Source organism: Grosmannia clavigera, assembly GCF_000143105.1.
Source record: "Grosmannia clavigera kw1407 unplaced genomic scaffold GCSC_140, whole genome shotgun sequence".
In the NCBI taxonomy this organism is placed as follows: Eukaryota; Fungi; Ascomycota; class Sordariomycetes; order Ophiostomatales; family Ophiostomataceae; genus Leptographium; species Leptographium clavigerum.
In genome coordinates this window covers 1,870,999-1,895,495 of record NW_014040801.1, presented here as the reverse complement: position 1 = coordinate 1,895,495, position 24,497 = coordinate 1,870,999, and the positions used below count along the sequence as shown (strand labels likewise).

The 24,497-nt window shown below is 55.4% G+C and overlaps 8 protein-coding genes across 8 annotated transcripts; 5 read left to right on the top strand and 3 right to left on the bottom strand.

Annotated features, from left to right (window-relative positions):
- Positions 1-617: 617 nt before the first annotated feature.
- CMQ_990 (sh3 domain containing protein) lies at positions 618-3,702 on the top strand (the record flags this gene model as incomplete). Its single annotated transcript, XM_014318069.1, has 4 exons — positions 618-843; positions 914-2,499; positions 2,570-3,347; positions 3,404-3,702. The coding sequence occupies 4 exons, from the start codon at positions 618-620 to the stop codon at positions 3,700-3,702; spliced, it is 2,889 nt and encodes a 962-aa protein (XP_014173544.1).
- A 279-nt stretch (positions 3,703-3,981) lies between these two features.
- On the top strand, positions 3,982-5,697 carry CMQ_1557 (mitochondrial fmn-dependent dehydrogenase; the record flags this gene model as incomplete). Its single annotated transcript, XM_014318636.1, has 1 exon — positions 3,982-5,697. The coding sequence occupies one exon, from the start codon at positions 3,982-3,984 to the stop codon at positions 5,695-5,697; it is 1,716 nt and encodes a 571-aa protein (XP_014174111.1).
- Positions 5,698-5,935: 238 nt separating this feature from the next.
- On the bottom strand, positions 5,936-7,819 carry CMQ_592 (major facilitator superfamily transporter multidrug resistance; the record flags this gene model as incomplete). The annotated part of the gene is made up of 7 exons (XM_014317671.1): positions 5,936-6,244; positions 6,295-6,487; positions 6,519-6,959; positions 7,016-7,185; positions 7,228-7,262; positions 7,322-7,344; positions 7,407-7,819. 7 exons carry the CDS (start codon positions 7,817-7,819, stop codon positions 5,936-5,938), a joined length of 1,584 nt encoding a protein of 527 aa, XP_014173146.1.
- Positions 7,820-8,746: 927 nt separating this feature from the next.
- On the top strand, positions 8,747-10,370 carry CMQ_765 (udp-n-acetyl-glucosamine-1-p transferase; the record flags this gene model as incomplete). Its single annotated transcript, XM_014317844.1, has 2 exons — positions 8,747-9,301; positions 9,486-10,370. The coding sequence occupies 2 exons, from the start codon at positions 8,747-8,749 to the stop codon at positions 10,368-10,370; spliced, it is 1,440 nt and encodes a 479-aa protein (XP_014173319.1).
- A 501-nt stretch (positions 10,371-10,871) lies between these two features.
- Positions 10,872-13,067, bottom strand: CMQ_1740 (uncharacterized protein; the record flags this gene model as incomplete). The annotated part of the gene is made up of 4 exons (XM_014318819.1): positions 10,872-11,413; positions 11,978-12,339; positions 12,463-12,611; positions 12,840-13,067. The coding sequence occupies 4 exons, from the start codon at positions 13,065-13,067 to the stop codon at positions 10,872-10,874; spliced, it is 1,281 nt and encodes a 426-aa protein (XP_014174294.1).
- Positions 13,068-17,025: 3,958 nt separating this feature from the next.
- On the top strand, positions 17,026-17,713 carry CMQ_754 (ml domain containing protein; the record flags this gene model as incomplete). Its single annotated transcript, XM_014317833.1, has 3 exons — positions 17,026-17,222; positions 17,289-17,505; positions 17,591-17,713. The coding sequence occupies 3 exons, from the start codon at positions 17,026-17,028 to the stop codon at positions 17,711-17,713; spliced, it is 537 nt and encodes a 178-aa protein (XP_014173308.1).
- A 474-nt stretch (positions 17,714-18,187) lies between these two features.
- Positions 18,188-18,762, bottom strand: CMQ_747 (vacuolar ATP synthase subunit f; the record flags this gene model as incomplete). Its single annotated transcript, XM_014317826.1, has 4 exons — positions 18,188-18,328; positions 18,398-18,535; positions 18,603-18,638; positions 18,703-18,762. 4 exons carry the CDS (start codon positions 18,760-18,762, stop codon positions 18,188-18,190), a joined length of 375 nt encoding a protein of 124 aa, XP_014173301.1.
- A 437-nt stretch (positions 18,763-19,199) lies between these two features.
- On the top strand, positions 19,200-20,813 carry CMQ_652 (uncharacterized protein; the record flags this gene model as incomplete). Its single annotated transcript, XM_014317731.1, has 2 exons — positions 19,200-19,448; positions 19,533-20,813. 2 exons carry the CDS (start codon positions 19,200-19,202, stop codon positions 20,811-20,813), a joined length of 1,530 nt encoding a protein of 509 aa, XP_014173206.1.
- Between the last annotated feature and the right edge of the window lie 3,684 nt (positions 20,814-24,497).

The window sequence follows — 24,497 nt, the reverse complement described above, 5'->3', positions numbered from 1 at the left end:
CCCTCGTCGCTCCTGCCGTGCCTATCTCATGCGCTCTTTCCATTGCGTCCGTTGTGGGTTGATCTCCCGTTGTCTAGCGCAGCTGCCTCGCCATTTTTGACGCCAAACTGGCCTCCCCACCATCGCGCCTGCCTCTTCTGTCCGTTCTATTGCTTCTGTCTTTCCTTCTACGTTTGCACGACGCACGCCGTCGGCCGTTGGTCTGAGCTCGGGTCTTGTACTCCGTAGAAACTAACCTTTGCATCGGTTCGCCTTCGCTACCATCATTTCCACCATTCATCGCAATCCGTGCATCACCACCTAGGCGGCGACTTCGCTGGGTTCCCTTATCCGCCCCCCCGATCCTTCGTCGTCTCTCTGACCCCCCCCCACCCCTGGTGCTCGAGAATCCACAAAAACTCCAACCGCACGGCTGTCCTGCCTGCGTCTCAGCACTCCCCCCCCCCCATCTTGTCACTATTCCTGTTCCTATTTCCGTTTCTCTTTTCTCTTCCTCTATTTCCACCCCGGCCTCTCGTTTCGTCTCGTGTCGCCTCTTCTGCTGGCTCTGTTGGCTCTGCTACCGCAACGTCGCATCCACTTGATTTCCGGCCTGCCGCCCTCCTCTTCTGCCCGCCATGGATGAGGAGGTCGAAGACCTGCTTCTCAGTTCCTTTCTCGAGATCCTCGAGAAGGCCAGGATTGCCATCGATAATGCCGACGACGGCGGCCACGAGGACATGTCCCGGGCTGCGCATGGCCTCGTCAAAGAGGCCGAGCGTGCCCGCAAGACCATTGAGCCCATTGCTCGACGCCAGCTCAGCCTGTACGGCATCAACTTTGTCTCGGCCCTGAAGGATCATGGTGAGTTTCGGTGGCGTGTCAGACCTCCTCTTCGTTTGCTAATTGACCATTCTGTCTGCCCGCGCCCCAGATGGAATTGCCGAGCACATCTTTGCCCTGACCGAGCTTGTCTACGTCTTTGATGACTACACCACCGTTGACACCTTTGACAGCGAAAGATACAAGGATCTGGGCAAGCTAGCCCAGCAGACCACGCTGCGTGTCACGTCCATCCTGAAGCGCATGAAGCTGGAGGCACCCGTGGCGTCGCCTCTTGGTCCGCTCTTTCCGTCTGTCGTCTCGCACACGGACAGCATCGGCGCGAGAAGCAGCTTCGCCAGCAACCTGGACAGCGTGGTTGCACCGAGTCCTCATCCCAGCAGCGGCGAGCCGTTTGTCGACGGTCCCGTGGTTTCGCGACGAAACACCATGGACTCATTTCAGTCTGGGCCTTCCCAGACGCAGTATGGCGACGATCTGCCCGTGATGGGCTCACAGAGCGGACCGGACCTCGGCTACAACGGCGGTCGGGCACCACGAACGGCCACCCGGTCTTTGCCGCCCTCATTTCCTCCACCACCACCGCCGCTATCGAGTCCACCGTCTCCCATCCCGGAGATCGTCCCCCCCGAGCCGAATACCAATCCGTGGCAGCTGGGCCAGCGGCCGGTGGACACCATCCCCGAGGGAGAAGAGGACGAGACGACTGGCGGGCAACACGGCTGGGACTTTGCCGGAAAAGAGGCCCTAGTGGTGGTCGAGCGGCGGCGACGCGTTTCCACACGACCCGACTCGCCGACGCTGCCGGATCTGTCGTCGTCTGCCCAGAGCCCAAAGAGCCTGCTGGCCTCGTCACCACTACCTCCGCCACCCCAGATAGGCATCCCCTCGCTGGCAGCATATTCGATGAAGTCGGACGTGCAGCTCATGGACGATGCGGTCGACATCTGGCAGGCACAGGTCGACGAGAGCGAACGCAAGTATGCGCCGTCAGTCAGTACGTCCCCCCGAACCGTCACGTTGCACCTGCCCCAGGACTTTGCGGCTGCCGAGATGCGGCCACTGTCATCTCGGCAGCCCCAATCACCACATGCGCCTCTGTTGGTCTTTCCGCCAGCAGCACAGCGCCAGTCAAGGTACAGCACCATGACGACGGCCACGACGGCCACGACGGCCAGCACGACCAACGGATCCATCTTCAGCATATCCTCATACATGGATGAGCCCGGTCGGACACGCGAGTCGGGCACAGAGCCATTCAGCCCCGGGTCTCCCGGTGGTGGGCTCGTGCCCAATTTTGCGTCCTCATTCGGGTCAGAGAGCCGGCTCAGCTCGTCTCCGACCGTGGCCGCCTCTCCTGCGCCGGAAAGGAGCCTGCCGCTGTTGCCGGGACAGGCTCCGGGACAGGCTCCGGGACAGGCTCCGGGACAGGTTCCAGAACGGGTGTCGGAACAGCCGGGCCTGGAGCCTATCAATCCGGTGGTGGCCATTGACTCTGGTCTCATCCCTGTGGAATTACCGACTAGTTTGCGCGAGGCCAGCGAGGCCTTTGTTGCGCCTCGGCCTGCCGACTGCAACATCGGGCCCGGCAGCTCGTTCCACCTGCTCAAGGGATTCTGCGAAGGTGCCAAGGAGGTTCAGCGTGGGGCTGCTGGCGTTCGTCGGGTGCAGAAGCTGGTCGGTTGCTCTTTTCCTTCTCGGTCTTCCCTCAGCACTTGCAATACTGACACAATTGCTCTCTCTACAGTCGTATAGCGGTGTCGGCAGTTTTGCGGCCAAGTGTTCGCACTGCCTCTACGAGCTGCAGTGGACGGAGGTCGACAGAGACCGCAACAACGCGCCCGACGCAAATTACAGGATGCAGGGAATCGGATTCCGGCTCCGGTTTCTGTCCAAGAGCCACCTGCCGGCGAAGCAGATCGACGCGCCGCTGTATGCGTGCCTGTTCTGCATGCAGGAGGGACGGACGATAGAGCAGAGCGACGCGACGGTGTTCTTCAGCCAGGGTCAGCTGTTCAAGCACCTGGCACGGCATCCGCGGCCGCTGCCTGATGTGCCGGGGATCACAGTTGTGGACGGGCTAGACCGGCCACCGGAGGTGCAGAACAACTACGACCTACACTTCTCGATGCCGGCGGTGAACTCGGAGCTGGAGGGCATCCGGCCGGAGCTGTCACAGCTGCCGACGGGCAAAGCGGTGGAGACGTTCCGAAAGATGCACGGCTCGCTGCGGCGGCCGCCTGACGACACGTGGCCACACCAATTTCCAGTGGGAGCCAAGCTGGTCGGGATCGAGTTCCCGGTCAAGTACAAGGGCGAATGGGGCGTGGGCTGGTATGATAACATGCGGGCAGCGTTTCCGGCGGACATGGTCCGGCTAGACACGCCGTCCAAGAGCGAGATCCGGACGCAAGGCACGAGCTCGATGCGGGTGGTGACACGGTGGAAGTGGGCTACGGGCAGCGCGTATCGCGGCAGCGAGTGGCTTCGTCTCGACAAGAACGAGACGATTACCAATGTTGCATGTAAGCGAAGTCTTGTGCGGTGTTCCTTACCTAATCTGCTTACTAATCCTTTTCAGATGCCAGTCCTGCTCACTGGTGTTGGGCGGGCACCAACTCGCGCGGCAAATGGGGGTACTTCCCACAGTCACACATCGAGCCGAACTCACTGAAGGAGGTGGGCGGCAGCGATAAGGGCAGCGTGTCCAGCCGCGAGAAGATCAGCGCGATAGGTGGCAGCAGCCTGGGCGCCGGCGGCTTCTTCATGTCCCGATTCCGCGGGAATAACTCGCTGACCAACAGCAATGGTGGAAACAGCAGTGGGTCGCTACGGCGACCGGGCAGTGTGGCCAGCTCGTCCACGTCATCGAGTAGGTAGGAGGCCATCGGCACACATTGATTTTGTTATTGTTATCTGGGTTTTGGCATAGATCTTGGTGGCACACGACAAATTGGGCGACTTATTTTGGCTTCTCCGTTGCTGTATCTATAGTACTATACCCCTTCTATGTACATGCTCATGTTCTGTTATCTGGCCGTATTGAGTGGCCTGAGCCGAAGGGTTTCCGAGCAGCCGAGCAAGACGCACCAATGGACATAATAGGTGGGGCCCACAGGGAGTCTAGTACCCCGCAAGAGGAAAGCCGAGCCTGAACCGATGGATGGGGCCTCCCCACAAAGGGAGAATGGGGAAGAGCAGGTGCAGCTTATAAGCATGGAGCAGGCCCAATTGCAGACGGGCGATTTACCATTCATTCGAGAATCGAGCCAGCCCCATCGTCGAACTTGGAACAACAACAACGACGACAGGACAACAAACACCAAGATGGCACCGACAGCAGCAGAAGTGGGCAAGCACACGAGCCGGGAGTCGTGCTGGGTGATTGTACACGGGCGAGCATATGACGTGACGGAGTTTCTGCCAGAGCATCCGGGCGGCGAGAAGATCATTCTCAAGTACGCCGGACGGGACGCGACGGCAGCGTTTGACCCGGTGCACCCGCCCGACACGTTGGACAAGTACCTGGACCAATCGAAGCACCTGGGTCCTGTGGCGGACATGGAAGCGGTGGCAGCGGCGGAGAAGACACGGGTGCGGACGCCAGAAGAGGAGGCCGAAGCAGCAGAAGATGCAGTGGTGGCGACAGCCCGCGAGACGATGCCGGCACTAGACAGCTGTTACAACCTGCTAGACTTTGAGGCGGTGGCGCGACGGGTGATGAAGCGAGGAGCATGGGCATATTACTCGAGCGCAGCAGACGACGAGATTTCGCTGCGAGAGAACCGGGCAGCATTCCAGCGGGTGTGGTTCCGGCCACGGGTTCTGGTGGACGTGGCACGCGTGGATCTGTCGACGACGATGCTGGGCAGCCGGGTGACGGCGCCGTTCTACGTGACGGCGACGGCACTGGGCCGTTTGGGTCACCCGGAGGGCGAGACGGTGCTGACGCGAGCGGCCGGACGACACGGGGTGGTGCAGATGATCCCGACGCTGGCATCGTGTTCGTTTGACGAGATTGTGGATGTGGCCGATACGATGGCGTCGTCAGGGGCCAGTCCACCGCCCCAGTGGCTGCAGCTGTACGTCAACCGAGACCGGGCGATCACGCGGCGAATCATCGAGCACGCCGAGCGTCGGGGCTGTCGCGGGCTCTTCATCACGGTGGATGCGCCGCAGCTGGGTCGCCGCGAGAAGGATATGCGGGCCAAGGCAGCGGCGCTGGGTGACGGTGGCAGTGCGGTGCAGCAGCAGGAGGGCGAGCAGACGGACACGACACAGGGAGCAGCCCGGGCCATCAGCAGCTTCATCGACCCGAGTCTCTGCTGGGACGACCTGCCATGGTTCCGCACCGTCACGCGGCTGCCCATCGTGCTCAAGGGCGTGCAGCGGGCCGAGGATGTGATTCGGGCGGCCGAGACGGGTCTTGTCGACGGCGTCGTGCTCTCGAATCACGGCGGCCGTCAGCTCGACTTTGCGCGCTCCAGCCTCGAGGTCCTGGCCGAGGTCATGCCGGCTCTGCGTGCTCGCGGACTGGAGAACCGGCTGGAGATCTACATTGACGGCGGTCTGCGCCGTGCCACCGACATTCTCAAGGCTCTCTGTCTCGGCGCTCGTGGCGTCGGCATCGGCCGTCCCTTTCTGTACGCCATGTCGGCTTACGGCGTCGACGGCGTCAGTCGTGCCATGGCCCTGCTTAAGGACGAGCTCGAGATGGATATGCGCCTGCTCGGCGCTCCAGCCATCCGCGATCTTGGTCCCGATCTGGTCGACATCCGTTCGCTGACGAGCCACCCGAATGGTGTTCCCGAGGATGTGTTGTCGCGCGAGACGTACGATCCCTTGACGACGCCTCAGTCGAGGAGCAAATTATAGGGTGGAGGGGAAGGAGCAAGGAGTAGGTGGAGAGAGAACGACGGAGGAGAGGGGACAAGAACGAAGAGTGGGACGGAGAGGCAGAAGAGACGAGACGAAGAGATGAGACAGACGATAGCTACAAAGAGCAACCACAATAGAGTGCCAACTATATACTCCTGTAACCCTGCAATCTGAACTGTATTTGCCAATAACTGCCTATATTTGCCTATAAATACTGCGTACCCCCTATAAGCCCCTACGCAAGCTTCAGTGGAAATTTCTGACGCAGTGCCTTGCCATGTCGATACATCAACAAAGGCACCGGAATCAGAATCACACAGATAAAACCCAGTAGACTATTGCCCCAGCCCAGACCGAGCGTCTCGTACATGCTGGGCCCGGCCAGCGGCAGAAACGCCGCGACAACGGACCGCAGCACCGTAAAGGCCGCCATCCCGCTGGCCGCATAGTAGCCATTCGAGTCGATCATGTACGCCTGCAGCGGCTGCCAGATGCCCAGCATCGCAAACCCGTACGGAAACAGGCCCAGAACAGGCACGATCCACTGTCTGCATCAGAAAGGAGGCCTGCAGAAACGGACGGAGAGCAGCTCACATGAACACGGTAGCTGGCCGACCAGCCGTACCAGAAAAAAGTGACGGGCAGACAGCAGGCAAAGTAGATGCAGTCGACAAGGCGCATCTCCGGCTCAAACACGCCGTTGTTCTTCCTGTTCAGCCGCAGCACTGTGCGGTCCGACATGTGGGCGAACACAAAGAGGCCCAAGACGTAGCTTCTGCCGTCAGCGCTGCCGCCTGCACAGAAGAGGGACCACATACCCGAGGTCGAGCGGAATATACACGAGTCCGGTGATGCCGATGCTCCAGCCATAGCCGTCCTGGAAGACCTTGGGAATGGTGTTGAAGAGCAGGTACAGCACGCCGTAGGCAAACGCAATGTACAGCGACAGAATGAAAATGGTCGGCGACAGACAAAGCATCTTCAGCGGCCGCATGAGTCCGTGTGCCAGGATCGTCTTTCGTGGCACTGGCACCGCATCAAGGTCCTCGTAGCAGCTGCGCAAATCCGTCCGCCCGAGCTGCTTGGACAGCCGCCTGAGCTTGTTCTGGATGATGATTCGGTCGCTGGTCTCGCAGCTGAACATGGCAATCACTATCGTGTTGAGGGTCCTGGGAATCAGCACGATCCAGAAGCTCCAGCGCCACCCTATCGTCTGGCCAAGCCAGGCGCCGACGAGGGGACCGATCGTGGGACCAATACTGTGCTACAGTCAGCCTGAGCAGAGCGGATGAGGGGGTGTGCTTCTCGTTCTCACAGCGGGCCAACCGTCCACACCGATAGAGCCTGGCCTCTCTCTTCAACATCCAATCTTACCAGGTCGCTAACGTAGCCGCCACCCAGAGTCAAGCAGGCACTGCCACCGATTCCAGAGAGAAAGCGGAAGCCGATGAGAGCCCCAAGCGATGGGGCCAGGGCACAGCCGGTCTGTCAGACGCAGAAGAAGATGTTGGAGCTGACGAGGACGACGTGGCGGCCGTAGATCTCGGACTGCCCGGCGAGAACTGCAGAGGGCAAAGGTCAGCCAGAAGAGCCGGCAGCTAGAGACCGAGAGAAGACAAACACAGTGGTCCGACGGCATAGCCCCTGTGTGGTGTGCGAGCCTGTCAGCATCCAGACAGATGATCGGAGCATTCTCTTGGACGCACAAGAGATAAATGCTCACGGCGAGCGACCCCATGGTGAGGCTGTCATTGCCAAACTCGCTGTCCATGAAGCCGATGGACGGAGCGAGGATGGACGAGGCGAAAGGCGTCATGAATGTCATGCTGGCCAGCAGGAAGATGATCAGCCACTTCTTGTGGGACGGAAAATTGAGCGGCAGGGCTGGATCGTCCGCACTGTTCTTGCTCATGTAGCTGGTGGAAGCGGATGGCGGAGCTGGTGTTGCTGGCGATGCGTGAGAGCGCCGTGGACAGACGTCGGTCCGTGTGCTGGTGCTGGTCTTTCTGTTTGGCCAGATCACAGTCTTCCAGGTCAGAGGGAGACCCACAGAGGCTGTGGCAATCGTGATCGTAACAGCATCAGTCTCAGAAGCCTCTTTTTCGTCCATCGACACCATGTTGAGGAAGACAGGGAACAAAAAGGCCGACTATGTGATATGAGGGCAAATGTTCCAAAGAGAGCTGTTTAAAAACAGACAGCAGAAGAAAGTAAAGCACAGAGGAAAGAGTCAGATAAAGGCGAGAACGAAGCAGGCTGCACTGATCTGGCATGGCTTCACAGGACTGCCAAGAGAAGCAGAGATGTCAGTCGGACCGTTCTCGTTCCTTGTCGCTTTCATTTTCGGTTGTCCTTCCACCATCTCTTGTCCTTCCCGCCCCCCTCCAACATCCCGAACGGTTCATTATCCGAGGGCACCCAAATATCACCGTCTTCACGGCACACACAGCACGTCTAGCGCTTACTGCCTTAGTCTTGTTTCTGTGCGGAGAACCCAGTCGTTGGAAATAGTGCGAAGCCCCGGCTCTACGTAAAGATGCCGCTTTGTTGCTGATGTTGGTGTCAAGCTTTCTGTTTGATGGCATGAAGAACGAAAAGAAAAGACCTATCAGGAAGCTACCCCGCGCTACCAACGCTCCTTCTCGTCAGCGCTCTTGCCAGCTCGGGAGGCTGCAGGAACCTATCTCTACAGCCAATCAGGAGCGGGCCAGGCACGGCGGATCCCTGTACAGGCAAGAGGTCTCCGCCCAAGAGTATCCACCACCTTTTTCCCGCCAGGGTGTCATTTTCCAACATCGTCCTCCTCTTACACCCCTCCTCTGCTTCCGCGTCTTCGCCTTTACCGTACACGTCGAGACGCTCGTCCTGGACTGGCCTTCGGTGCTTCTTTTCTCTTTTGTTTCCGACAACAGCGAATGGCTGTGTACAGGCGGCCGAACGAATACGCGAGTGGGAGGTGCGTTTGAGCTGCGTTTGCGCTGAGCTTTGCGCTTCACGAGCTTTTGTTCTTTTGTCTCTTTTGTCTCTCTGGTCTCGTTTCGTCGACATGGCCTCATCCTCGACCCGGCCGGTCGGCTCTTCCGTGTCTGCAGCCAGCAACACACAGAGCACAAGCAGCACTGGCACCACCACCACTACCACCCCCATTGACACAAAGTCGATCAACCAGGCCCTCGCAGCCGGCATCCCCAGCGCGCTCTCGCACGCCGAGACCTGGTCGCTGCTGGCCTTTGTGGCTGCTTGTGCGGCTGTGCTGGCCAACACGGTGCGGCGGTCGGATGGGGCGCCTCTGACGGCGTCGCTGGCGCTGAGCGGCATCGCCTTTGCCGCATCGTATGCCATGATCCGCTGGCTGGGGCCGACGTTTGTGGCCGCTGGCATCCGCGGCGCCGACCTCAACAAAACGCACCGCCGCGTGCTGCCGGAGTGCATGGGTGCCGTCTGTGCCATCGTCTACCTGCTGGCCATCATCGTCTTCATCCCTGTGCCCTTTTATAAAGACATTGTGGCGGCTACCAGCGGTGGAGGCAATCGCGACGTCGTCCTGTCGGCCACCCATGTGCAACGCGGCCGTTTGCTACACCTCTTTCCACACTCCAAGGTATGTGCCTTCGTCACTCTTCTCTCCTGTCTCTTTTTCTCTCGTTTGTCTTTCTTTCTTTCTCTTTCTTCTCCCCCCTGCTAACCCTCAGCTCTCCTCCTTCCTCTCGGCCATCATCTCCCTCCAGTCCATCACACTCCTTGGCATCGGTGACGACCTCTTCGACATCCGCTGGCGACACAAGTTCTTCATTCCCGCCTTCGCCGCCATCCCCCTCCTCGTCGTCTACTTTACCGACTTTGGCGTCACCTCCGTCGTCGTCCCCACCGCCCTGCAGCCCTATCTCGGCGACCTCGTCAACCTCGGCCCCCTCTACTACCTCTACATGACCGCCGTCGCCATCTTCTCCCCCAACAGCATCAACATCCTCGCCGGCATCAACGGCATCGAGGTCGCCCAATCCGTCGTCATCGCCGCCCTGCTCATCCTCAATGACGGCCTCTACCTCCTCGCCGAACCATATCCCCATCCGGCCACCGACAGCCATCTCTTCAGCCTCTACTTCCTCCTGCCCTTTCTCGGCGTCTCTCTCGCTCTGCTCGCCCACAACTGGTATCCCGCACGCGTCTTCGTCGGTGACACCTACTGCTACTTTGCCGGTATGGTCTTTGTCGTCGTCAGCATCCTCGGCCACTTCTCCAAGACCCTCATTCTGCTGCTCCTCCCCCAGATCGCCAACTTTGCCTACTCTGCGCCCCAGATTTTCGGCCTCGTCCCCTGTCCCCGCCACCGCATGCCGCGCTTCAATGCTCGCACCACCCTGCTCGAGCCCTCTGTCACTGTCTGGTCCCCTGATCGCCAGCCCAAAGCCCCTGTTGCTGCCACCCTCCGCCTGCTGGCTCGCCTGCACCTTCTCCGCCTCGTCGAGGATCCCACCACCGGCCAAATCCAGGAGACCTCCAATCTCACTTTGCTCAACCTCTGGCTTGTCTGGCGTGGCCCCATGCGCGAGGACCGCCTTGCGCTCGAGGTCACCGGCGTACAGACTGTCGTCGGCCTTCTCGGCCTCTTTGTGCGTCACCGGCTGGCCCGTCTCATCTTTAAGGAAGACAACTGGGGGCCGGTCTAGCACCCACCACATTTGCCGGCTGGCTCCGACAGAACATTCACTGCGCAGACATTTGACTCTCTCATTTCCATAGACACATACACCATGCAGTCGCGTGGTGATGTAATTTATAAAAATAATAATAAATGTGGTATAAAACATGACGTCTTCGCATGAGCCAATGGGCCGATCGTCCACCTTTCCCCAATAATACAAAACGCGGCGAGAGACAAGACAAATTTCGGCAGAGGCGATTTCTTAATCTCGTGCCTTTTGTTTTGAGCCAAATACAATCCCATGTGCCAATCCCACCCCTTTTCCCGAAAACCATGGCAGGCTCCACCCCTACTTTTCCCTCGGCTCTCGATCATGTCAACGCAACGGTTCCGAAGCGTCGTCCGGAAGTCCTGAAAAGTTCTTGTCATAAACAAAGCTCGCAATGAAACCGTACACAGGGTGACCTGATATGTGCAGTGTCCCAAATCATTCCCTTTCTGCCTTTCGTCCCTTCCCGAGAGCGCTTCACTCTGAGCCAGCCACGAGCGTTGCCACCACCGTCATCGCCGCCGAGGAAGCATCACCCGGCTTCTCGCCGACCGCCGGCGAGTCGCCCAGGCCCATGCCATCCGCACTCGTAGCAGACTTTGGTTCTTCCGCACCTGATATCGACGGCTTCAAAGACGTTCCCACCAACGGACGGCCACCCGCAGCCTTGCGACTCTTGGTGTAGTCGCTCAGGCTCATCTTCTTCTTAACAGGGCTAGGCGTTGCCAGGGCCGCCCCGTTGACGGCTAACGAGCCGAACGGACTCGCACTCGCTGCACTCAATGGCGACTGCGCCTTCGACGAGCTATACACGGGCGTCGCTACTGATATTGAGCTCGAGGCAATGGCGTCGCTGAAAGCCGGCACCTGCGGCATCTGCACTCGGAGATCGGGTGCTTTCCTCGGTGGAATTTTGACCAAAGCGTCGTCTTTGACAGCATTCGAGCTTGCCAATTGTGTCGCGGTCGCCAAAGACGACCGGGCTGGCGACTCGGCTTCGGGACCATCAGCATGGCCGGCTGCGTCTGTCATAGGAACATCGTCTGTCTGCGCACTGCATAATGACTCTGTTTCCGTTGCAGCCACATCCGCCTCTGATGGCTGGCCTTTATCGCAACCGTCAGTGTTTGCGGCTGAGGAAGCCGCCAGTTGCTGTTGTCCCTGTTTCACTTCGCCGCTGCCTTCAGGCCGCAAACGGTGTCGATAGCTTAGTAGGCGTCGTGAGAGTGAAATGACCCTCCGCCTCGGACGTGGTGTAGCAGCTTTCTCGCTATACCACTCGCCTGTTGTGGTATCTGTTTGCACACTAGCATCACAGTAGGTCGACGGAGGGACAACCGAAGTATGCCGTGAGTTCGTAGGTGTGGTACTCCGAGCTGACAACATAGGTGCAAAGGCGTGTGCGGATCCAGTCTTTGGTTGAGGCGATCCAGCACCAGCCGGCAAATCGACCTTGTTCTGTGATGTTCCTGCATCGGTGTAATACCGCCCATTGGAGCCGTTTGCAAGGTCTGTGTGGCCGCCATCGGCTGATGGAAGCACCGCCGAGCTGCTCGCCGGTGAGCTTTTCGATTTCGACTTACTGTGACTAGAGGTCGATTTCTCCGAAACACCGCCATCAGACAATCGCTTTTTCTTCTTTGGCGGCTGCTGCTCCAAACGCCGGAACGAGACTTCTACCATCGCTACCTTCCTCTTGTCTCGGTCGGTCGGCTCCGTCAATATACCCAATGTGTCGAAGGACCCCTGGCGTGGAGCGGGCGTCATATCTCGACTAGGAGGTTTGCTGCGCGACGATGTTGATGCCTTGTCGTTTTCAGCGAAATCGTCCAGGTGGCCCTCGCTAGCAGCACGACTGTTCGTTGCATGACCGGTGCTTGTTGGCGACAACGCATGGGGTTTCGGCTTGCGCGCGGCCTTTTTCTTATGGTGGCCCCCGTTGCCACTGTGTCCGTTTTGTGTTTGGTGTAACCTGCTGCCGTAATTTCGGTGAAATCGAGCAAATGCACAGTCCGCCCCTAAGTCGCACGCGCAGCCGCCATATTCAGATAATATCTGGTGCACCCACCGAGCAATGCTGCTGTATTCATCTTCATCCACGTCGTCCAGCACGCTGTTGTCTTCCTCCCCTAGTCCAAGGATGCGAAGCATCCGAAATCTAGCCTCGCGTGGAAGCCGGAAGTCCCAGGGAATGGTGATTTGCTCATCGGCTTCTATCTGCCGATCGCTCAGAAGCCAGAAATGGTATTCGGACCCGCCTGACAAAAATGTATCCAATACAGCATTGGGTCGGCAACTTCGTCTCACATATCGTGCCAGGGACCCTTCCCTCCGGGTGTCAATGTACAACGGAAGGAGCGGATGGAAGAAAACGAAAGGAAGTGGACAGGAGAGCTCTTCGTATCGATTCATTGGTACAGAACAGTAGTCTTTTTGAAAGCCAACCTCGCCATTGAGCTCCAGAAGCCGGACGTCCTTATCGACAGCCTCTGACGCAGCTAGATAGCTCCAACGGACAACTGGGTCTTGGTCCATGACGCGCTTCTTGACCTCGACCTTGGGCGGCCGGTTCATTGACTCGCTGCTAGAAGGAGATTCGTGGAAGATTTCGCTGTAGTCGTGGCCGGTCTCTTTCAGCATCCGATCAGGTTCTCGAAGCCAAATAGACGTCATGTTCGAAACTGCCAAGGTCAGAAACGAGTTTGTCTGCACAATTTGCGCAGTGTTCTGCTCGTTACAAAGCGAAAGAAAGTCGCTGGAATAGTTGTGTATCTCCACACCATCTGGCAGATCTGGTGGCGTAGTTGCCGGGCTCAGCGGGTGAGTATTCTGACAGTTTGTTCGCGATGCACTATATGAAGGACTTCTTTTCGGATGCGATCCGCTCATTGAGTGACTTGATTTGTGCGAGCTTTTCGTCTTCTTCGTAGGAGGATGTGCCAGGTGAGGGTGATCGAGGGTGGAATGAGGATGCTTCGAGACGTCGCTAGTAGACAATCCATGTCCACTCAATTGTACATCTGTCGGCTTCGGCTTTTTCTTGTGGCTTTGGCTGTGGCTTTTTGAAGGAGGCCGTTTCGACTTCGTGCTTCCGACTGCCTCTGCCGTGGCAGCACCAAGTCGTTGCCGTTGGTATGCGACCGCGTGCCTTTGATCAAGCGGACGAGGCTTGCAGTCGTGGCATGCGTGTGAAAATTCCTCACGCGTTGCTTCCTCGCTATTGTTAGGGTAGAAACACTCGATGTGCTGCCACGAATCGCAGATTTCGCAGTAAATTGTGTTTCCGTCATCGCCCTGATAACCACATATGCATTTTATTGTGTACGGCTCCTCCTCTGCAGCCAACTCCGCCTTTGCGATAGCCGTGTTTTGGAATGGGGAGATAGGTTCGTTGGCAACGGCAATAACATTGTCGATGACGGCGGCTGCGGAGGAGGGAGAGGGGAAGGCGGAAGATGCGGATGGGATGGCGACAGAGGGAACCCGTGGCGAAGAGGGTTTATAAGATGGAAGGCTCTGGGTAGGGGTCGCGGTCTGTGTCGACGGCGGATGAAGCTTTTCTGTCATAATATAGTAAAGACCTCACTGAGGGGGAGGGCGCCGAGAGCGTAAAGAGAGGCTGAAATTATCTTCTCAGTGGTTGTGTCATGACTAGGCGGGCGCAAGTCCATAGACAGGTGAGGCCTAAAACGATATTATCCGATCGAAGCAGTCTCCAGTCGCTTTCTGTCTGGGTGTTCAAAGGTGTCGGCCAGACGGGATGACCTGTTGGAGGGCAAGGGAATAACCAAAGTATTCACTCTCGACAGAAATGTATCGAAAGGGCGCGTGATGCAAATAGGCGGAGCAGCCTCTTAAAAAACGAAACTAGGTTCGTGGAAGGCGTCGACGGTAGGAAGGATTGTTAACGGCGGAAACGCGATACGCGAACAAGATAAAAAATAGACTTCTGTCTATGTGTTGGTGTATCGGATGTAGACAACCGAGAGCAGCGACTGATAAAATAGCAGTTGTCGCAGAAGGCGAGACAAAAGAAAATGGCGTATTCCCCGTACTGTCGCGATGTCTTGGGGCCAAGACGAAAAGAAGGCCGAGCGCCGAGAAACGAAACAAGCCGACGCGATTTGGAACCAGCAGTCGTAAAGTCGGAGCTGGTGGCAGTCGGGCAAGGCCTTCGATAGGAAACTCGAGGCCGTCGAGGGCAAAGATCGAGGAAGCCGAGAAAGATTCGAACGAGGTGCTTCAAAAATGGTCCGGGTTTTTTCGTGTCTTTCAGTCGCAAAGTGGGTTGGACAAAATTGGACGAAAAGACGTAAAGCGAATTGGATTTGAAGAGGCAGAGGGCGACGAAAGGTTGGGAGAAAAGGAACAAGAGTTGGATGAGAAAGGGAGAAGAAAAGAGAGGTGGAGGGGAGTAAGAAGGAAAGGGCGGCCGAGGCGTGTATGGAAAGAAGAACGGGGGAGGGGGCGAGAGGACAAAGTTCGACTACGAGTACTTCGGGGGGGGAGGAAAGCAAAAGAGAGCAGCAGCAGAAGCGTGTTGTGTCCGGGGGGGGGAGAAGGAGAAGAGGCCAATAGGCAGTCACCAAGCCCCCCCCCCCCAAAATTAGGAAAAAAGACAGATGGAAAAGAAAGAAGAGCAGAATTTCTGGGCTAGCGTGGCTCCGGCGCGCTTGCTCCTGCCCCAATCCTGTCGATTCACTGTACGAAAGAAAATCAGTGGTAAGATAGCCCGATACCTTGTACCAGTACATTGTAGGTGGATGTGAGCATGCTGCTGCTGCCTGAGGCAGGAAAGGACCCCCGCCAGAAAAAGGGTAAGCAGAGCGGCGAGTTTAGCCGTCGAGACTCTCGACGGCAGTTAGGGTGAGATGTAAACAATAAAGAGAGAGTGAGCGTACACAGACAAACCTGGTAGTCATGGCTGCCCTTTTTTGTTATTTTCCGCCATGGCTTTACGATATTCCCATGAGTTAATGCGGCCTCGCAAATAATCGAGCGCATCTGGCTGCATAGGGGTCTGGTATTGACTGTTGGGAAGGTGGTTGATGATCATAGGATGTTCTGGAGAAAAGAAAAAAGAACGTGGTCCAAAAAATAAAGAGGGCTGGAGACTGCCGTCCGAGATGATTTTGCCTCCCACTTTGCTGCCTGAATGGCATGGCACAATTGTGCGACTCCCTGTGCATGACAGAAGCGGTGAGAAGCCGTGGGACAACCAACCAAAGTGACGGGGTAGGTATCGGTACTCCGGGACAGCGTCGTGTAACTATCTTACACGCCCCTCCTCTGTATTTCACTTGGCTTAGCGCACCGGCCAGTGACAATATGACGTCTCATCCATATCTGACCTACTATGTACGCGAATACTGTCCTTCCTTCGGCCGTTCTGGGGCCTGCAGGGGCTGATCCCGACAAGAGCGTATCAAGCAAGAGCCGACCAGAAAAAGCGCGAGAACGCCGGGGAACGTGAGGTGCATTACGCACGGGAGGCAAATGAGACCGGCAGATTGACCTTACGAAGCGACAGGCATTTTCGATGTTTGTCAGCTACATTCTCGTACGTACGCAACAAGGCTCTTTGCTTGCACAACGCCATCTCTCGTCATAATCTCCGTTCGCGTCGCCCTAGCTTCAACTCCGTACGCCGTGTGAGAACTGGCTTGGTCTCTGTGTGGCGTCGGAGACCGATTGTGGCGCTTGAGTGTGAGGCCAGAATCTCCGTCGTCACAGCTTTAATTTCTCGATGCCGGGAATGTACGAGTACAAGTACAAGTACTCCGTACACTGCGCCTCTCTGTTCGTTGTGTTCACACAACCGTTGGGTAACTTGCCTATGCGCTTTACCCTATCAGGCAAAATTGAAGCAGCATTGTGTTTTGGGCCGCTGCCTCGCTATACTAAGATACAATGGGTGTTTATTCCGCCTATCTCTGGCGCTGCGGAGATAGCCTTTTTCTACCTGCACGCTAAACTAGTGAGGAATCCAAGAATATGCACAACGAACATCGCAGTGCTCTTGCAGCTTACCGGAGTAGTAGAGAAGTACGGATTATGGCCTCCTGAATACTAGCTCGAATCTTCGTACTTGGCGCGATTTTATAAGCACGCAAAACAACGTCAACCCCTTGCCTTGAGCGTGTATGGAATCCATATCAGAGATGCGCCTCTACGTCATCTCTGGGCTCTATTTGCCGATCTGCTGAAACCAGAGGCAGGCGCGTAGCCCCGTAATATGGCTGCGATCGAAAAGAAAGCTCATTCATTGAATTCGAGATGACTCAATAATGGTGAACCTAAAAGTACCCGTAATTTTGTGGGTTTGAGTGCGTTTATAGTGGGTATTGTTTCGGCCAATCATAGCGCAATGCTCTGCCCTCATGACGCCAACCACCTTTCAGTTCGCTCAACCGCCTTTCTGCCTTCCCGTTATCGCTGGCTGACTTCTCTCACGATCTAACCAGCAGTCGAGAGCCCCAAAGGGTATATTACTCAAGCTGTGAACTCTCTTTTTATAACCACACTTTGATAAACAAGCCATTCCTTTGAGCCGTCTTTATCGCCGGTCAAACATTCGATCGCTGACAGATTCTCGACTCAATTTCTCCAACATTCTCAAACAAACGGCACTATGAAAACGGCAGCAGTATTCGTCGCCCTCCTCTCGACTGCTTCGGCAGGTCTGAGTTTCTTCGGTGGCAACGATGCTACCAGCAACGAGGATCTCAAGATTCCTGGCCGCTCGCCGCTCGAACTCTGTCCTCAGGACCACAGCAAGGATGTCCTTACTATCCACAAAGTTGACCTGGCGCCCAACCCACCCGAAGCGTAAGTTAGGCCCTCATCATGTGGTTTCCAATCTCACGACCTGTACCTTTGATTGACAGTATCTAGTGGCCAAACTCTCGTTATCACCGCCTCTGGCACCGTCTCTGAAACGATCACAGAAGGTGCATATGTCCTCCTGCAGGTCAAGTACGGCCTGATTCGTCTCATCAGCACTACGGCAGATCTGTGCGAGCAGATTGGGGAAGTCGACCTCGAGTGCCCTATTGAGAAGGGTCTTCTTTCCATCACCAAGTCGGTCGACTTGCCCAACGAGATCCCTCCTGTAAGAAGAAACTCTAACCGTGTCCCTTTTTGTTACCCAACTTCAGTTTTTACTCCTCAGACGGCTAACCCATGTACTCTTATAGGGAAAGTACACAGTCCTGGCCGATGTGTTTACGGCCGATGACAAGCCCATCACGTGCCTGACCGCTACGGTTGTCTTCAATCGAAAGGACAGCGCTTCCAAAGCGGAGCTTGGCGATTTGTAGATGATCACGAGGGTTAAAGATTATCTGGCAAGAGCGACGTTATTGCTTTCTCCTGTTGTCGGCGTGTTTAAACGGTAGCACTTGGTGCAGCGCCTGCCCTGCTATGATGCAGTAATCAACGCATCTTGCCGTGGCCTTCAGCGGCTGCTCTCTTGGCGCCCTGCATAGTTTCTATCCACCTTGTTTCTCAGTTTTGCTATTTGCTTGTTTGCCGGTATGCTTTGTGCTTTGCTCTGTACATTTAAGCTTGTCTGCAGAATTGGTTTGCAATAATGGGGCAGTATTGCGCGAAGACATATATTGTATCAAATATAAATTCCAGCCTCACTTCATTTATCTGACATATGCCTTAAAGAAAACACAAGCCAGTATCGTCTGTAGCTCCTTCTGTCGGGTTACATGTCCATACAGTTGGCGTCAAACGCATCGATTATATATCTACCCTTCCGTGGGAAGATAGCGGCCGGTAGCACACTACTCGCCAAACAGCCGCCTCACACGCCGCAACACGCTGTCCTTCTCTGGGTCGTACGGGTGGTCTTTGCTAGGGATTTCGAGTACTGTCGGGAAAGCCGCGGTGTATGTGTCAATCCGGTGCCGTATCCGGTCGGCAATCTGCACCGAATGTCAGTCTCCGCAGATAAAGCGACAGCATTTTCATCGTCATTGACGGTTGCCACGCACATGTTGGTTGATCAGGATAATCCCAATGTCCTTGCGCTCGGTGGAGAATCGTTCGAAAGCTGCCTCAATGGCCGCATTGTCCGTCTTGCTGTCGACAACGAGGAAGTTCTTCTGCTGGTCGGCCCCCGGTGTTACATGCTGTCGCATACAAATGCATGGTAAGCCCACAGAAGTAATTGTACAGGATGCAGTACGGGGCACCTACGCCAATGCCTGCGAGAAGCAGCCCAGTCACTGAGTCCTAAGCCATATGCGAACATTAGCGACAGGCTCGATCACCGAAACGGTGGCTTCAGACCGCTCACCTCGTCCCCAATGACAGCTAGGAACTGCCTGTCCTTGTAGTCCGCCTGGGTGGTTGTCATGGCTGCTGTTTCTCAGTCCCCTCTGTGACGGAGTGAAGTGTGCCTAGTTGAAGTGAGGTTTGGACCTGCAATGGCGGGTTAATAGCTCACCGCCTGCCGCCGATTATTGGCTCCCGCTATAGCCCCGCAATCATCGCCTATGGAGGGTACGGAGTACTTCAACTGACACCCCATGCCTTCAGCCGCTAGCTTATGTAAGCATATGCACCTGCGCTATTTCGCAAGCGTCTTGTCTTTGTACTCCGTAAACAACAGCAAGATATTTTGCCCCGAGTTGACCATCGCAAATTTTGACCCTCAACAGCAGTAAATTCACTCGAGCTGCCGAACACTGATATCCGTGAGCATGGTATAAGTTGCAGGTTTAATCTGCAAGAATCGCAAAACTACAGCAAGGACCTATTTGGCTCTTTTTGTTCTTTTCTCGTCCAGATAAGATGCCTCGTCTCGTTCGTCGTCAGCCGTTGATGCAGCGCATCGCGGCTGCCATCAACCCCTGGGACTTTCTCTTGTGGCTCTCTGAAGAGATCGAAACACGAGAGCTTGACTCCCAGACGGTTGGAACACAGGCTGGTCTGGTTGCCAACTTTCTTTTTTTGCTGGCTAGAGCAAACTTGGGTCCATCCAACAGCGCGGATGACGACGTTTTCGGCGATGCATCAAGCCATGGCTGGTTTTCGTATCTGGTGAGTGACAACGGGACGTTCCCAGCGACTTCTACTTCAAGCATGTAGGAGGGTGTTTGGCTGATATTGGAACTTGTCCCACAGGTACAAATGCTCGTGTGGACCGGATTTACTCTTTCTGTCGCAAATGCCGTTTTCGTCTTCTCCCGCAAGCGCCATTACCGTCTCTTCGAAGCTAGCATAGACAAGGCTCCAGGCACACCTTCGGCACACCGGGTGCGTGTGCAGTCCTCGCCGTCCTCCTCGTCACCCTTCCGACTCCTATCCGACCTTCTGAGCTTCGAAAGTGCCGAATCGCGTTCCCACCCGGACAGCAGCCGCGATGTATGGGAGCTGGCTATATGGGATCCACGCCCTGCATCACTTGCTTTTCTGTCGTTTTTCAGCCCTCTCCATGTTCTCGTGTATCTGTTTGAGCTGCCGCTCGATCCGCTCGAGTCACGGCCGAGCGTCACCGTGTTCAAATGTCTCGTCCTGCAGGTGGGCCTCTCGGCCATCATGACGCTGATGCAGTCAAGGAACGATCAGCGGCAAAAGGACGCCGCGATTATACAGAAGGAGGTTTTCCACGAGTACGACGAAAAATTTGTGCGGCCACAGCTTCATCCTATCGTCAGGGACGTGGGCACCCAGGTGACTATGAACGACATCCTCAGCGCTGGTGCCGGCAGCAAGACCGAGCAAATTCCGGTCGAAATCGGCACGCCGACAACTCTTATCCGCCGGAGCTTCCAAACCCACCCGAACCAGAATTATGTCAGACATGTCGACCCAGATTATGGAATTTCTGCTGGCCGTCAGTCGAGCATTGCAGCGGCTCCACGTTTGTTTACGCCAGTCAACAAAGCAATCAGACATTCAGACGCATTTACTCCTTCGTATGGCAGCATCTCTCAACCCCGTCAAAGCATGCCCTCTGTCGTGACGCCCAGCTACTCTGCTACAACATCAATGGCGCCGACTCCTGCCTCCGCGGTGAGCACGATCAAGAACTCGAGTGCGGCCGCAAACAGCTCTCGCCTACCAACAGCCTCAACTGGCACAAGCACCAATTTTGGCGGAAGTCTTGGCGTGTATAGCCATGTCAACTCGCCACTGAAGAAAGCTACCAGCTTGAACGACGTAACTACTCCAACCAGCTGCTTTTCACCACGAAACTCTCGAGAGCTTGCTGCCATCGAACAGCGTGACGCAGCAGAGAGGGCGCAGCGGCGGTCTAGCCCACTCAAAGAGGATAGGGCACGGCCAGCAAATGACGAGAAGACGCCTTTCCGGTCCATAGGCCAATCTACTGCATCGGTCAATCCTTTTGCGAGGGCACGGCCGACTTCTTATAAGTATGAGAGATTTCCGTCACGGTGCTAAGCCTTTACATAGCCCTTCAACATAATGTTTATTTTAGTTACAGTCGGTGGTTTTTTCGTTTTCGCTTTTGCCTTGGAATATTGCGGCACCATTGTTTTGGTTTGAGAGCATGGCGTTTTGGGCAGTCTCCGGTGTTTGTTTATCTCGTGTCCACATAAGCATACAACTACTAAATTGATTTCGTTGCTCCTTCTTATTTCGTCTGTGTGTATTGTGAATCAGGGAAATAGCTTTTTCTCGAGCCTTTTCTTCCGACATCTGCTATTATTGCCCAAATACATGAATTGGCTTTCGTCTTCCTCCTAAATTGCATCATTGCCAGAATCAATATCGGCTCTACAGTCATTCTCATCCAAGATATATCTGTTCCACTTATACCGCAGACATAAACTCTCCGCCTCCGAGGGTACTTCCCCGACCAAGTAGTACTGTGATATACCCAATGGGTCCTTAGGGTCCATACAACAGATGGAAGACTAACAATCAAGTCGCACGACGCGCTCTACTCAAGAATCGCACCTATTCAAGCATTGGGCAAGAATGCGATAACCAGCCAATAGCATGTCCAGCCAGCTAGATGCCATTTCAGACAAAAAGCGGAAGCGGGTATCACCTGTTGTTGACTTTATCACGAAATTTTTTCCTAGCAACAAACCAGAGCGGGGAGGAACTATTCGGCCTTACAGTACCTAGGAGGGCGAGGGAGGCAAAGAGCAGTCATTAGGGATAGAAACAGCGTCCATCCACAGCAAGAAAGCTGCCGAAGAGAGGCTGCGCACCGTACTTATTGGCCGCACTAAAAGGGGATGTCCTGCTTTGAGATCACTGGGCTTTAGACATGCGTTACCTGCTGATGCAAGAATAACCGCTTCGAAACCACTTCCACTTCCGCCGCCACGATCTCAAGACACTGCTCACGCGTCTAATATACGAAGGCCAAGACATAGAGCTGTTACTGCAAGAAAAATATCCTCTCATAAAGGCGAACAAGTAGCAAAATTAGAGGACTGCTTGTCATATAAATTGCAGGCTCCTTGTCCAAATGCCATTTGCTCTACCAAAGAAGACATTTATCAGGACCAAGATACCGTCTTGTCAAAACGGGCTTCCCGTCGCCAACGACGGAGCCTAAAAGCAAGTGGAGACTTCCTTGGAGTGCAAGGTGTGAATCCGAATACAGGAACCTTGGACGTCTTGACACCCACCACCAGCACAATCAGCACAGGAGCCGAGAATGGTTCACAGCCGCAGATGAGTTCGGCTCTAGAGGATGGCGTTACTACGAACTCTTACCAGAACTCTAGAAACGTCGCCGGAAACGAGCCTGCAGAAGCAGAGCACAGGGAAAGCAGACGTGAGAAATTGAAAGAGCTTGCCAAAGCAGAACAATGCCATATCATGTGGCGTAAAGAAACCAGCCAGTGGTCATCGGTGGCAGAGCCGAAGCTCAGCCCCATTCTCCAATCGAGGAGCTCTACGCTCGACAAGCTCCCAGACCTTAAAAATGATGATATTAGCAGGACCTCTTCCGGCACAATAATACGCACACCTCCATCCTATGAGCAAGCCGATGTACAGTTTACGCTGTGTGCAAACGAGTATCGATCATCTGACGTACCACATCGAATAGAGCAAGGAGACGAAGTCAGCCGCGAGATTCTTGGAAACACGAACCGTATCGAGTCTTCTTCCGTGCCACATTCGCAACCACGCAGTTTCAAAATTCGGAGAAAAGAGCTGGGCCAAAGCAATGTTCCTTGTAAAGCAACCGGCCCTCTTCCTTCAACAGCATCCAATGTTCAGGACACAGTGGAAACACGGCTTGTCCTAGAAGGTCATGTGCATTGGCAAGAAACAGTGCAGACTTCGACTGGATCTCGTAGCAGAAGCGTGTCTTGTCCAGCTAAAAGCTCTAGTTCAGCAGGTATGTCTGTCTGTCGCAAAGAGGCACATAGGACACTGAGGAAAGTTGTCATTGTGAACGTTCCAGCCACCTATTAACTTTTTTTACAGGCTATACAAAGCCATTGCGGCAGTCTGAGATTGAGCGGACACTTTCCTTGCGCAATGATGGGGCGATACAACCCGCCGCACTTACCACAGCTACACCAACTCACCGTAATACAAAGCAAGCACAGCCGAGCTCAGAGAAATGCCAAGAAATCGCAGGAGACCACGATCAACGAAAACATCACGCAGGCGAGCCTGGTACGGCTGGAGACGTTGCACGTGGAGAAGATGGGCCAGCCACCTGCACGATTGGACGTAGTGGAAGTAGAGCAAAACGTACCAAAGACGCATGCCGGCCCAGCACAACAGAAACAGGAGGCCAGCACACCGTATGTTTACACACCCATCATCACCACTACTGGATTCGATCAGAACCAATCACCGAGATACTCAGCGGCTCTAGGCGGAGAAGTCAACGCAAAAGAAAGCCTGAAGGTTGCCGAGCAAGAACTGCAAGCGAAGATGAAACGCAGAAGCAAGAGGCCTGGATTGACGTCTTTCCTAATGAATCCAAGACCGAACTTCTGGCCGAATTTAGAAGAACACCCTCTAGGAACACTCACCGCCGCTACTACATCGTCAAGGCAGGTGACGATGACGAGGATGAGAAGCGGGAAGGTTCTGCGCAAGGCGCTACCACATGCGCGGATTCAGGCAATGACGGTGTCAACGCCTCTCTCGGGAGGCCGACCGTGTATGACAGCCGCAAGCCGACCAGGGACCCAGACAGCACTAACTATGGCGGGCATGACACGGAAGACGGCGGCGGAAGCAACGGGCTGTGTTCATGCAAGTCAGCGGCCGTGGTGTCACCCGAGCCAGTCCTTGTGTCTGCCGAACCTATCCGCCGAGAGAGGCGACATCGGAGATCCTTAAGGGCAGAATCGAGAATTGGACTTGGTACAACACGGCCTTGACGACAGATGGAAGAGATGAGCAGATTGCTGTTGAGGCTAGATTGAGATACCAGGCGGTTGCTCAACGTGCGAGACAGCTAATTGCACCTGGGAGAGCATATTTACGATTGAACGGTCTGTTATGGGGAGTCATCTCTTCAAAAGCCCAAGAGGCTGTAGTAGGTACTAAGCTGTATTGTTTCCAACATGTAAGCTGCTTGTGCAGCGTCTTTCGCTGTGCCTCTTGAATCGTTCTCCAGCTCGTCCGATGATCGCTCGGCCGTGGTCTCAGGATTGTGTTGTACACAATCAGTACGACACGGACAAGCAGCCAATGACACGATAGTGGTTTATCGTTACTATATCTCCGACAGCAGCTGCGCGCAAGCGTCACACATGGGCCAGTCAAAATGTTTGGCTGCAGCGTTTTCTGTTACTTAATTGATATGCTTAGTGGGGCCCAGCCGATACCGCGGTTGCGGTGTGCAAAGGCGTGAAAGTGTATGAGAGCGTGGGATAAGACGAAGAGCATGAGAGGTTCCTTGGATTGTGCATGCAGTCGCGCCACAATTTGTTGCGGGCGGAGAAGTTTGCTTGTGAGAAGACTGCCACACAAGACGATTGCGATCTGGGTTTAATGGTGGCTATCTCCGCTTTCTTGGCGATGATCGTCCACTAGGCAGTGTCACGTGCCATAGGACATACATATCCCCGTCCCATCGCAAGGTCGAGTCCTCGGAGCAGAAGGGCAAGGCCGAGGGCTCAGAGAGGAAGGAGC